Raw genomic sequence first — 13,953 nt, 5'->3', positions numbered from 1 at the left:
GAAAAGCTTTCAGAAGAGGGATGTCTGTGCAGAGGTTTGAAGGATGAGCCTGAATTTGCCAGGCAGACAGGGGACAAAGGGCATCCGGGCAGAAGAGACAGCTTGGCAAGGGCATGGGGCAGCAGGGTGAGCGTGGGGTGGGGCTGACCAGGGAGAAAGCTGGGAGGTCAGCAGAGGTCACTCATGGAAGGTGTTGGATCCCAGAGTTACAGGAGCCACAGGAGGGATGCGGGCCGGGGACGTTAGCTCTGAGTGAAGACGAATCACGCCATCCCCCGGCTGCACTAAAAGACGCAACAGGAACAAGAACCCTGAGAGGCCTTCACAGAGGATCGGGGACACGGGGGTAGCACCCAGGAGGGTTCCTGCTCAGAGGCCAGCCCTGGGGGGAGGCAGAAAGGGCTCTTGAGGGCCCTGGCTGCTGCAGATCTTCTCAACTAATCATGTTTTACCTTCAAAGCTTTACAAAAAGTATTAATAATCGGAACAGCAATGGCCCAGTAATGTAGTCATCTCCTCCCTGTGCATTTCTGTGCAGTTCTCAAAATGCTCTCGGGTCCACTGTCTCCTGTGAACCTCCATCTAACCCCATTTTGCAGGTAGTGAAATTGAAGTCCTGTGTGGTCACGTCAGGGTTAGCCCTGGAGCCAGGCTAGAACCCAGGGAGCAGTTCCATGTCAACCTTGGGCGTCGGGCTCAAAGCCAAGTTCCTTGTCCGGAAGGGGGTCCCCAGGGCTGTCGGGAAGCCCGTAGTACAAGTCTTCCTCTTCCTGCTCCGGCTCCTCTGTACCTGCGTCCGAAGCCTCCTCTTCCTCCAGCTTTGTCCTCGGGGGTCTCTGCCAGGAGCTGGGCAGGGCTGCCACCTGTAGCTGCTTCTCTGGAGGCACACCCTCCAACGCTGGGTCATCAATCAGGGCAAAGTCATGGAAGCGGTCCAGCCGGCACCTGCAAGCCTGGGGCTCCGGGGGTGCAGGCCGGGGCTCCGCCCCCTCAGATGGTGCCAGGTTGGGGCTGCTGCCCTCACTGGAGCCCACGTCCAGGTCATCTTGGAAGGAAGCCAAGGGTGCAGGGCCCTGGGGACAGGTCGGGGGGCTGCAGGGGCAAAGGCGGAAAGGGCGAGGGTAGCTCTGAGTCAGATTGCCTGGGTCCAAATCCTAGCCACTAGCTGCAAGGCCCAGGGTAGGTGAGTTCACCTGTCTGGGCCTCAGTTCCCTCCTCTGTAAAATGGGGGAAATAATAGCATTCACTCCTATGTTTTTTTTTTTCTTTTTTTTTTTTTTTTCACTCCTATGTTTATCCCTGATAAACATAGATAGTTTAAGTTAGTCACAGATAATGAACGCAAAGCACTTTGCACAAGGCCTGGCACATAGTAGGTGCTCAAGAAAAGGGCCATTATTATGTTATCCAAACCAGGTCACTCCTCTGCCTCTCCAATCACTTGGAGGTCTCCTCTGGGCCCACGATCCCTGTCACACTGGGTGTCATTTTCTGTTCCCTTGTGTGCCTCCCCCATTGGACGAGGAGCTCCTGCAGGGTAGGGGCTGTCAAGGGCTGGCAGGAAGTAGGTACCCAGTAATGCTGGTGGATGAGTGACCACGTGGATGAATGAGGAACCCAGTTCATGAACAGCTGGGGACAGGGTGGGGCGGGGAGTGACCTGACTGAGGTCACAGAGCACATCAGTGGCAGAGTCTGGATTTGAACTCAGGTCCTCTGGCTCCCTGCCCTGGCCCCTCGTGGCGAGTTTTCGGACAACTCTGAGGTAGTACCGATTATTCCCATGTGGGGAAACTGAGGCTCGGGAAGGTGAGGAACATCCGAAGGTTACACAGCAGAGGAGCTGGGATTTGAACCCAGGCCCATCTAAGCCGAGACCCATGTGTCTGCTACCCCTGCTGCTTCTCAGGGTGTCTCCAGCCTCTCTACTCCCCAGTGTCCCCAGCCACCTCTCAGTGGCCACACCCCTCCTCCTTCACCCCAGAGCCCCTGCGCTCCATACACTCACCCAGGCCTGCCCTGACTTGGGTCTCTTTCTCCCTCGTCCTGGTCCGAGCCCCTGTGGATGACCACGGCGGCTTCCAACAAGGCCTGAGGGTCGCGAGGGCCACCTTCTCCCCCATCGCTGGCTCCTGGCTGTGGCCGTCCCGGCTTAGGAGCCAGGACGGGGTGGGGGTCTTCGCTGTAGCCCATGACCTTCATCTGCATGTGGCTGAAGTCCGGCAGGCTCTGGTCATAGGCGGCTTCCTCCCACAGCCTGACGTAGGAGGTCCGGGGGCTGGGCGGGGGGCACAGCAGACAGCGGGAGAGAGGAGAGAGAACAGGCAGGTGGGCAAAGATTCGATCAACAGATGTCAGTGCCGTCCTCTGGCCCACCTGCTCCATGCACCGGCTCTCCCCCGATCTCAGAGAAGCCTCTGCGGGTGGTTACTGTACCCAGTTCATTGATGAGGAGGCTGAGGCCCAACAAGTTAAGTTGAGAGGCAGAGCTCAGACCCTCAGTCCAGTGTTCCTTTCACCCGCGTCTCCAAAGTTAACCCCAAGGCTGCGACTGTCAAATGAAGAGCAGTTCGCGTTGACTGAGCGTTTGCTGGGTTCTAGACGGTGGCCTGAAGCCTTTACATTTATCATCCCATTTATTGTGAACGACACCTTGAAGCAGAATGGTCGTTCCCACTTTTCAGATGAGGACAGAGCAACAGTAAGAACCAGCTACTGAGTGTTCCTTGCGGGCCGGGCTCTATCAGTTAGCTCACCTAACCCTCCCTGTAACTCTGGGAGATACTGGAGGAAGCTGAGGCACAGGCACCTTAGCTGGCTTGCGCAGGTGGCACAGACCTAGGGGGTGGTACTGGGGCTCCAAGCACCACTTTCTCCACTGCTCTCTACAGTCCAGGGCTGGGAGCAGCAGGGAGGAGCGCGGGCTCAGGGTGGCCTGAGCCCCATCTCTGTTCTAGCAGCTCTCCCTGTGTGACCAGCCCTGAGGCTGGTCCCCACACCCACCCACCCAGATCTGGTCTGGTGTTGACTCCCCATGAGGTTTGGGGCTTGTGATTGCACTTCTTGAGCCTCAGTTTCCACATCTGTATAACGGGCCTGCCACCCCCCACTTCACAGGGTTTCTATGAGGACTGACAGAAGAAATGGGCACAAAATGCCTGACTTGGTCTCTGGTGCTTTGGAAGCACTTCCTACTAATGATGGCAAAGGCTTATAGAGGGCTCGCTATGCCCCAGGCTCTGTTCTTAGTACTTGGCTTATTAAAGTCCACCGTCCATATCCCAGGTTCCGCATCGCAGATTCAACCCACCATGGATCTCAAATATTTTTTTTAAAGTTCCAGTAAGTTCCAAATAGCAAAACTTGAATTTGCCACACACTGGCAACTATTCACATAGCATTTACATTGTATTAAATATTATTAGTAACCTAGAGATGATTTAAAGCATATGGGAGGATGTACATAGATTGCAAGCAAATACTAAGCCATTTTATATAAGGGACTTGAGCATCTGCAGATTTTGGTGTACGTGGTGGGAGAGGGTGTCTGGAACTCATCCCCTACAGATACTGAGGGACGGCTGTATTATCTCACTTAGCCCTCCCTGAAGCCTAGGAGGAAGGTACTATTAGTATCCCTATCTCACAGATGGGGCAAAGAGAGGCAGGTTGCTTTCCCAAAGTCACCCAGCCAAAAAGTAGCAGGGCCCCAGGGCTGTGCCTTGGCCATCATTATGCCTCTTGTATTCTAGAGTTGTCACCGCTGTGTGGGATTTAGGGTCACACCTATTTTTGATTTCTGGTCTACCACTACTTCGCTGTAAGACAGGACAAAAATCCCTGAGCCTCAGTTTCCTCATCTGTGAAATGGTAATAATAACGCTTACCTCATAGAATTGAGAGGTCAAAACAATCCATGATTTCTGATGGTATGTTCTCAGTAAGTGGGAAGGCAAAGCCAGAGCCTGGGGCAGGGGGGGAGACACCGCCCACCCCTCCTGCCCTCCTCTCCTTGGCAGGGGGAAGACTGGCCTGAGGGGCTCACTGCCCCTCCCCTCCCTCCACTGCCCCACCCCCACCCCAGAGGGCCCGGCACTCACCTCTTCATCTCAGCAGTGAGCCCGTTTTCCAGCAGGCCCAGCGCCTTCGGTGACAGGATGCCTTGGAAGTCAGAGTCAGCAGGTACGAAGGTGATCTGCAGGGCAAAGGGGAGAAGGCTTCTCTGCAGCTACCCACACACATCCGTGGTCACTGCTCCCCCAGAGCACGGGCCTAACATCTCCACATACCCTAGGAGAGAGGCCTGACAAGGGAGGCCACCCCGTTTGACAGGAGGGTGTCTGCTCAGGGCCCAGCACCTGTGGCTGGCTGGACCTCTGGGCTCCTGCTCCCGCTGGCTCTTCATTCACCCAGCGCACATTGAGCATCAGCTGTGTGCCAGGCACTCCTCTAGGCACTAGGGGGCAGCAATGAGTGAATGAGACGAACACCCCTGCCCTGGGGGAAGTCATATCTTGTCATTTCCAGGGGTCCTCATCCAGTGCCCAGCACATGCCCGACCCGGAGTAGGCCCTTCATCCGCATCTGGTGAGTGAGTGGGAAACAGTTCATGTGTTTCTTGGCACAGACAGAGGCTGCGGCGGGGGGGACAAAGAAGTGGATGGCTGAGGTTGTGCCTACACTACTGAACTGTTCACTTAAAAATGGTTAAGATGGTAAATGTTATGTTATGTATATTTTACAGTTTAAAAAAGTAGGACTAGTAATGCCTGTCTCCTGGATTCCATGAGATAACATATAAGGAGTCCCCCAGCACAGAGCCTGGCACGCAGTAGCTGCTCAGTAAATCATAGTTTGATGCTACTGAAGATGAAGTTACCTGATTTCTCTGAGTCTTATTCTCCTCAGCTGAAAATTTGTTCACCAAATATTTGATGAGACCCTATTGTGTTATACCAGGTTCATAAATAGCAGCCCCTTTTCTCCCTTCCCATAGAGCACGGTGAGAGAAAGACACTTATCTGCACCAGGAAAGCACCCAATCCCGCTGGGGAGAAGGGAATGATAGATGGATGTGTTCTTAGAACTCCTGTGAGGGGTAAGCTTCCCCCAGATGTCTGGAAATGAGGGAGGGGCCTGGGTATCTTCCACACCCACTTAGTATGTCCTGCACTTGCCAGCTGACTCTGTATTTCCTAGAAGCTGCCCCTTCCTCCAGTCATCCTCTTCCTCCTCCTCCTTCTCATCATAATCACCACTCTAGCACCACCACCACCACCATCATCACCATCAACATCAGCACCAGCGCCTGCATCACCATCACCATCATCATTATCACTGTACAGCATCATTATCATTGCCACTGTGAAAAGCCTGGAGGAGAAGGAAAGTCCTGAGAATCTTACAACACAAGTTCTTTTAAGAAAGGGTGACAGGCAGTGTTGAAGCTGGGGAGGGGAGATCAGATCATAAAGACCCCAGAGCATCAGGCTAAGAAATTCAGCCTTTATCCAGAAGCAATAGGAGCCCTGGAGGAGTTCTCAGCAGGAGAATACATAGCCAGATTTATGTTCAGGCAGAGTTTTGAGCAGTCCCCAAAGGGAGGGAACAGAGGGATGGAGGGAGGCCCATGGAGAGAACCAATCCATCAACCACCAGTCAGGGGCCTGGTCCTGGGCTCCAGCAGAGCAGGCAGGAGTGGGGAGTGGGCGACTTGTAGGCAGAATCAGAAGCCAGACAGGGAGAGGCCCTGCTTTCCCAGACAATCCTTCCCCTTCTCCCAGTTCCCCTGCCCCATCTCAGCTAATGGGCACAGCATCCCTGACGGTCCCACCTGCTAGATTTGCCCCGATTCCTCCTTCCCTCTCAAGCCTGAGGCCCAGCTGACCACCAAATCTGACCAAGTCTACTTCAGAAATTAAATAAAATAAGCTGGATGGGAGTCCAGGGCCACGCCCAGCCACAGCAGGTACTATATGTTTGATGAACTGGAAATGTCTTCTCAGCTCCTACAGCCTTGGGTTCAAGTTCTGCCTTAGTCTAGGAGATGATCATCCTCCCTTGGACCAGAGAAGGAGCCTCCCCCACTGTCCTGGTGGCTCTTGAACCTTCCTCCTCCCAGATGTCAGCCTGATAGCTTCCTTGAACTGCAAAGCTGCTCACAGCCCTCTCTCATCCCATCCACTAAAGGGTCAGGTCCAAATTCCTCAGCATGGCATCCAGGTCCTGTGGACCCGAGCCCCATTCCCTCTCCGCCTTACTTCGCTCCCCACACCCGGCAGCCAGGCTGACCCACTGCCTTGTTCTTTCACCTCATGTCTTTGCTCATGCTGTTCCTTCTGCCTGGAATTTCTTTCCGCATCTTTTCTGCCTGGTGAACTTCTACTTAACCTACAAACCCCAGCTCATCTTCCCTGTGAAGCCCACTCCCTCCCCATCAGGCAGAAAATTGTCTCCTCCATGAGACCCCCAGGGCCCCAAAGACAGGGACAGCTTAATTCGCATGGGTACTGGCTACCCTTTCCCCTGTATCATAATCGGCTAATTCCATTCCCTTATATTTATATTTTTTTCAGTCCAGAAAATTCCCATTCATCAGGCACTGAGGCAGGGGAGGATCTGGCTGGGAGGATGGGCACCAGCATTTGCTGAGGGCTCCGATGGCCCGGGCTCCAATGAGACAATGTGGGAGACTGGGACCCTCGTCTAGCACACCTCCCTGGTTTACGACACACTTCCCTCCCCTCCTTTAGTGTTCCAGCCCTAACAGCCTGCGTCCCTGAAACACACACCCACGTCTGTGCTCACACACCTGCACACACATCCAGAGACCTGCCCAAAGCCACAAACACCTGTCCTGAGAACACTGCCTTCGCATTGGCTCCAGGCCAGGCGTGATGCCAAGTCCCCCACCTACAAGCCCCCACTGGCTCCTCCACAGACCCGGGTGAGCCTCTGCCAAGGCCACAGAAGTGGGGCACAGGGAGGGGCATTTGAGTCAGGGCCTAGTGGGCACTGAAACCTTGCCGTTTCTGACCCGCCATGTGGCGTCCACAACACATGAACACCTGAATCTATCAACAGTTACTCATTAATACCCAGCAATATTCCCTCCTCCCCCGCCCCCCGCTCCCTCATCCCCACTGCCACCCGGTCACTCTGCCCACCGACCACAGCCAGCTCTGTGAAGGGGGTAAGGGCAGGAAGGACACTCCCCCCACCCCACCCCGGCCATCACCTTGCTGTCCCCCAGGGTCCAGCCTCCTCACCGGGAGGAGGATGACGATGGAGGTGGTGGTGATGTGGGCGGCTCGGGCCCCAGGGCCCTCTTCTCCCGGTGACCTCTGCTTAGGACACTGAACAGAGAGAGGTGAGTTGACTGTAAACTGCTCGGTAAATGACCACAAACCAGCCCGGACCGCCTCAGTGCTGAATGAACGCGCTAACAGCCCAGGGCTTCCCACAGAGGAGACAGGACGGGGAGAGCCGAACCCAGGCCCCCAGGAGCCTCCTCCCTCCTCCCAAACCCCAGCACAGCCATCCAGGCAAGAGGCGAGGAGGGGGCTGAGGGTGTGAGGCTGCCTGGGGCCTGGAGCCCCGGATGGCAGGACCAGCAAGGCCCTTAAGATGCACGCTCTTTCCCACCCCCTCTTCCTGACTCACATATTCTGCAAATGTGGAAACTGAGGCTCAGAGAGGGAAGGGGCTTGACCAAAGTGTCCCAGGTAGTTAGAGGTAGAGCCCAAGTTAGAATCCATGCTTCTTTCCTTGTCTCCCTGGGTCTATCTGACCAGCTGCTGTGACCTTGGAGAAGTCACTCAACCTCTCTGGGTACTGAAAGATTACAACTCCTGATATGCCCATTTCACAGGGTTGTTGAGAGGATCACTAACAGTAAGGGGGGCAGCGCTTCACCTCAATATAACACTCTACAGTTTACAAAACTGCCCATCTCTTTTCTGTTCTCCATAACAACTCTGTGAGGCTGGGAGAAATAGGAGCTCGGGGCCTCATTTTGCAGATGAAAGAAACTGAGGCTCAGAAAGATAAAGGTCACACAGAGAGTTTGGAGCAGAGCTAGAACTAGAACTCAAGATTCCCAAACCAGTGCTCTTCCCATCACTAAGTCACATATTAGGCTAGGAGTCCATTAAAACTTCAAAAGATAGAGCTGCCTAACCCATGCCATCAAGGTTACAGCTGACCCACCCAGAGCACTCAGCAGCCCTGGGACACAGGGATCGCCCTCCCGAGGTGGAGGGTTATGCTTTAGGTGACACACATCTGAGCTCTGATCCCAACCCTGACACTTAGGAGCTGTGGGACCTCACTTTCTGAGCCTCAGGCATCTCTAGTGTAAAATAGAACTTCAAAGGTACCAAAAAGTTCAGGATGAGGACTGAACTGCACCAAGGATGCAGGCGTGCCTGGCAGGCAGCAAGCCCTCATAAACTCTGGTTTCAAGCACCTGGACTGTGTGGTGGGTTTTGCTGCGTCTCCCCCATAGTGCCTAGTTCAGGGCTGCAGATCCAGGGGGCTCCTGATCAATCTTTATAAGGGATAGATGGATGGATGGAAGATGGATGGATGGATGGATGGATGCTCAGGAGAGTGGAGATAAGAAAAGAAGGGGTAAAGAGGAAAGGATAACAAGATGATTGAAGGATGGAGGATTGATGCCTGGAATAGAGGCACAGCCCCAGGCCCTCCTGGGCCCTGGCCCCCAGGCCACCTGTCCCCACTACCACCTACCTTGGGGTAGCACTGGCACATGCTCCAGATGACACCCCCGATCACCATGACACCGCCCACAGCGTAGAAGGTGCCGTAGACCTGGGGCCGGTCGTGGCTCATGAGGAAAGTGCCGAGGGCAAGCAGGAAGAGCCCCAGCATGATGAAACCGATGCGGAAGGTCTTCTCATCAGCCATCGCTGCCTGGCCAGGCCTGGCCTGTGCACCACCCGCGGAGGGACGCCAATGAACCAGCCAGCCGTCTCCACACGCTCACACTGGAGGAGTGACGCTCCGGGATCGCTGCAGATCAGGGCTTAAGGTAAGAGGGAGGGAGGCTCCCTTCGGGTCCAGCTCAGCCCCTGGGAGCACCAGTTCTCCAGGCTGGAGGAGCTACGCTTGGGTGGCCACGTGCTCCCACCTTCACTCCCTCTCACCTTCCCTCTGGGCCCTCCGGAGTGTGTGGGAATCCGAGTGAGGGAGACACGAGGGAAGGAAGGGGAGGTTCCAGGGGCTGGGCCTCAGCCAAGGCTTTGACATCACCTCATTTACCTGTTCAGGGCCAAGCTGGGCCGACAGGTGGCCCCGCACCGTCCAGCCACGGGAAGCAGATACAGTGCTGCAGCCCAAAGACATCAAAATGCCACTGGAGGACCCCACAGGGTCCCACAGGCTGGCATTTTAGAATCCTGAAGAATTCTAGACTCTCCAAGGTCATGTGCCCCTCTGGCCCCTATTTATTTGACCGTGGCTGCACGCATGGCTCTGTTCTAAACATGTGACGCATATTAACTCATTTAAGGAACCCCGTGAGGCAGGTATTACTATCCCCACTTTACAAATGAAGATACGAACAAGTAACTTGCCCAAGGTCACGCAGCTAGAAAAGGCAGAGCAGCTGGGATTTAAACCCAGAGGCCGTGGGTCCACAGTATTGCCACTGGGTGATACTGCCTAACTGTAGCACAAGGGTTAAACGTGCAGGCTCTGGTGGCTGGACAGACTGCCTGGGCTTGGGTTCTGGTTCCTCTATCATGGCGCAGTGTGGTCTTGGTCAAGTTACCTCCTGTGCCTCAGTTTTCCTCCTCTCTACAATGAGGATAATAATAGCAACTCACAGGATTGGCTCTATCCCCAGGCCTGGCCTCCCTGAGTGCCTCTGTCCCCTTCCCATACTCTGTGCTCCAGCCAGGCCTGCTGGCTCTGAGCTGGCCATGGTGAGGCAATGCCCCTCTAGGGTGTGAATGGCCGACAGCAATTTCCTTGCCTCCTAACCTAGGAAGATGCCTTCATCCTAAGAATGACACTCAATGGTGGAATTTCAGTCCTGGGGACAGGATGATGGTAAAAATCAGATTCCCTTACAGGATTATAGGAAAATGAGGGTCAACAGTATCTCTAAAAGAAAACGTTAACATGTTGTTTGTATGGTATTGAATTGCCGCTGCAGGATAAAAGGCTTTCATTTGGCATCCTGACTTCATAGGTTTGGGGATTTTCCTGTTTGTGATCGTCACCCTCTCCCTCCTCCCCAAAACAAGCTGTGCTGGTTCCCGACATCACACCTGTGCTCACGTGATACCCTCTGGCGTCGCTGCCCACAGCGCATTGGGGTTTCATTGTGAAGCTGTTTCTGCTTCACCAGCCCTCAGACCCAGCACTTACAGTTTGCGGAGTCGGTCCCCTGTAGCAGAGCTTGGGGGACCCTCCCAGTGAGAGGCTGCCGAGGGGTCAGAGAAGGGCTGAGAGGCACCAGGTGACATCCATGTTTGTCTCCCGGGGTGACCTTGGCCTGGTGGCTCCGCTCCGGGCTTGAGTCTTGTCATCAGTGATGGAAGGTGGTATTAGGCCACCTCCCAGGGGTTGTGGAGGGAAGTGACATGATGGAGGGAAAAATGCTTTGTAATCTGGGATTATTTACAGGGCAGGACCGTCCAGGGAAATACTATTATAATCATCTTATACAGGCTCAGTGAAGAGAGGCTACGTGCCCCTCCCAGAAAAGGAGACCGGGGCCCAGAGGGGCCTCAGCCTGCCTGTCTGGTCCTGAAGCCCTGGCCCACGGCGGGATTGGATCTGCGGGGTTGCGGTCCAGCAGGAGCCTCTCGCGCCCCCTGGTGGCCATCGTAGCACGCGCTTGGCGAGGTGCTTTCACACCCGGTAGGTCGTGCCTGAAACCCGCAGCCCCGTGAGGGGCGCAGGGAAGAGGTTATCGTGCCTATTTCACAGGCGAGGAAACCGAGCCCGGGGAGATTTCCCCAAAGATCTCCCCAAACCGAACCGGGGGCTGAGCGGTGACCGGGATCCACACGGTCCCAGCCCCATTGTGGATGGATCGGATCTGGTCCTTAGGGCTTCCTGAGAGTCCTCCTGGTCACCCAAGCACTCTCCGTGTCTCCGCATCTTTTCTTTCCTCACCACGACCCGGCCTCCTTTCCACCTTTTCTCTCCTTAAAAGAGGGGGGTAGGGGGGAAGTGGCAACGAGTAAGAAGCTCTGGGACAAGTAGGTGCTCAGTAAAATGTGTCTAGTCTAACCTCTTCCGAAGAGCCGCGGTGAGGGTTAAGCGGGGACACGTGAGTACCGGGCATTGGAAGTATTGGGTCATCCGCGGTTCCCGCTCACGTCGCACCCGCCTCTGACTTCTGCCTCCTTCCCTGAAAAGCGGGGTGAGTGGGAGGAGCGGTTGCGGAGCCTGCCATCTTCCAGCAGAGGACGCAATAACCACGGTTTTCTTCCGGTCTACAGAATTCGGGGTCCTCGCAAGATCCTAAGAGCTGCTGCAGGGAGGGGAAACATCACACCCATTTGACCGATGCAGAAACTGAGGCTCTGCATCAGTAATGGCCCAAGATCACAGAACCTATAAATAGCAGAGCCAGGGTTCAAGCCAGGCCCCACGTCCGTCTCTTCTTGAGCACCTGCTTCGTGCAGGACGCTGAGGTACGAGGTGTCTGATGAACACGGGTTTTCAGTGTGATGGCACTTGGTCCTGTCTTCTGGGGCACAATATGATAAAGGCTCTGAGATATGCCTGAGGTCCAGCAGGTGCACAAAGCAGACAGAGGGAGAGACTGGGGTGGAGGGGGAGGAATGAAGGGACAGATTCACAGGAGGGATTCTTTAGAAGCCAGTCGGAGTTCTGTCAGGGCAGGAAAAGCAGTTCAGGCAAAGAGACCAGTGTGTGCAAAGGCCCAGAGGCAAGTAAGCACTGACACGTAGCTGGAGGTAAAACTCTAAATGCTGTGTGCACGTTCACCCCTACACTGCGTACTCCTACCCTTCCTGCTCCTCCATGTCAAACCCATCCTTCCACCACCTGGATATCCTAGCCAACATCCTCACCTCCCCTCTCACACCCACATCCTATTGGCCCTGCCTCCGAGATAGAAGAATCCAATCACTTCTCCCTCCCCACTACTGCTCATCACCCTGGTCTTGAGCTCAGAGAGGCGGCAGTGAGTGGTGGCGTGAAGCGAGATCTTAATTCCCTGCCCAGGAATTGAACCCGGGGAGCCTGGATGACAACCAGGAATCCTAGCCACTACACGCCCTGGCTCTTGCCCCCAGTGAAAAATGCATTTCTCACGGAGGCAAAACTGTAAAAACCGGTCAAAGTTTATTATTAGAGACATAGCACAACAACAAGTGGGAGAGCACACAGAGAAACAGTTTGTTCAGTTAAGACAGAAGCAAGGCAGAGATGCACACCTGGAGAGAAAGGGTGTGAGCGTCCTCTCTAATGAGGAGGAGCGCGGTAAAGGGGCGGTGAAGTCATTCATACAGGGCAGTTCTTCCGGTCTTTGTTTACATTTGGCCGAATATCTTGTTTCTTTTTCCACACCTGCCCTGCCCTAGGGCCCTCCACAACGTGCCTGCGCAACTTTTTTCCAAAATGGATTCCAGCCCAGAGGCCTATGGGACAGCCTTAGCATCACATATTATGGGGTGGTGCCCCCTCCTTTTTGACCCCCAAGGAGCATTTCCGTGCATGTGCAATGTTTCCATTGCCCCAAGGATGGGAAATGTATGACCTCTTGACCTTTTAACAGGGTTTAGCCCCTCTCTATCCCTGCCATAAAAATGTCCAAAATCCGGTTATTTACCCTATTTCTATTGCTGGTTTTTATATCAAGGCGCAGATCTCAAAATATAGACGCGAGTCCGGTCGTAAATATGTAGTCCTGGAGCCCGTTTGTTTCTTGCTTCAGGAAACGTAAACAGGGGGCTGGGAATGAATGTCTGGCCTGGAGCCCATCTTCTTCTCACCCCAGGAAGTGTGAACAGGAGGCTAGTTGTAAATGTCTAGCCTGGAGCGCATCCATCTCCTGCCTCAGTCTGAGGCCCATCACGTCTGTCCTTCTAAGAGGTCTCTGCTTCTACCCTTGCTGGCTGAAATCTCTTTCCCACCCAAATGCCAGGTCAGACCATGTCACTCCTCTGCTCAGAACCCTGGAATGGTTCCCTGCCCTATCAGAGTAAAAGCTAAGACTTAAAATGGCCTACAAAGCCCTTGGGCTTTGCCCATGTTGCCCACCCTATCACCCCTCTGAGATAACCTCCTGCCACACCTCCCCTCACCCGGTCCACCCCAGCCACCCTGGCTCTGTGCTCTTCTGGGAATGCACGGCCACCCCCGGGCCTTTGCCCCTGCTCTTCCTCCCGCCTGGAAAGCTCTTCCTCCAGATATCTGCATGGCTCCCTCCTTTACCTCCTTCAATTCTTTGTCCAAACGTCAGCTTCACAACGAGGCCATCTCTGGTGTGACATCTGAAACTGCAGAACCCCCCTCCCCCAGGTGTTCCCCGTCTTCCTTTCCCAATTTACTTTTCTCCATAGTACTCGTCACCATCTATCATACTGCACACATCATTTATTTATCTTGTCTCTTGTCTGTCTTCCTCCCCTAGAACTCGAGCTCCCACAGGCTGGGGGCTTTGTTCTGTTCGTTGTTGTGTCTCCAGGGACTAGAACTTGTTGGCTCTCAGCTCATGTTTGGGGATGGAGGGATGGCTATTGGCTCCAGAGGAGAGGGAGGCCGGAGAGGAGGCATAGGTAGGAAAGCTCCTGGGGTCAGGCTAAGGTGGCCAACATCTTCCAGAGGCCAACAGGGAGCCTCCCAGGGCGTTGTGCAGGGGGGGTGACACAGGTCGGATTTTAATTTTACACTGATTCTCTGATTCTGAGCTCAGGTTGGAAGAAGCAAGAGGAGGTGGTGGAAGTG

The 13,953-nt window shown here is 54.5% G+C and overlaps 1 protein-coding gene across 1 annotated transcript; it reads right to left on the bottom strand.

The window, feature by feature from the left end:
* Window positions 1-458: 458 nt before the first annotated feature.
* BSND (barttin CLCNK type accessory subunit beta) lies at window positions 459-8,928 on the bottom strand. Its single transcript, XM_068537982.1, has 4 exons — window positions 8,752-8,928; window positions 4,102-4,195; window positions 2,009-2,285; window positions 459-1,092 (listed from the first exon to the last, which is right to left on the bottom strand). The coding sequence occupies exons 1-4, from the start codon at window positions 8,926-8,928 to the stop codon at window positions 678-680; spliced, it is 963 nt and encodes a 320-aa protein (XP_068394083.1). The 3' UTR covers window positions 459-677.
* Between the last annotated feature and the right edge of the window lie 5,025 nt (window positions 8,929-13,953).

This window comes from Eschrichtius robustus, chromosome 3 (assembly GCF_028021215.1).
Source record: "Eschrichtius robustus isolate mEscRob2 chromosome 3, mEscRob2.pri, whole genome shotgun sequence".
Taxonomy (NCBI): Eukaryota; Metazoa; Chordata; class Mammalia; order Artiodactyla; family Eschrichtiidae; genus Eschrichtius; species Eschrichtius robustus.
Note: the sequence above shows the minus strand (reverse complement) of the source record. Positions and strands in the feature narration are given on the sequence as shown.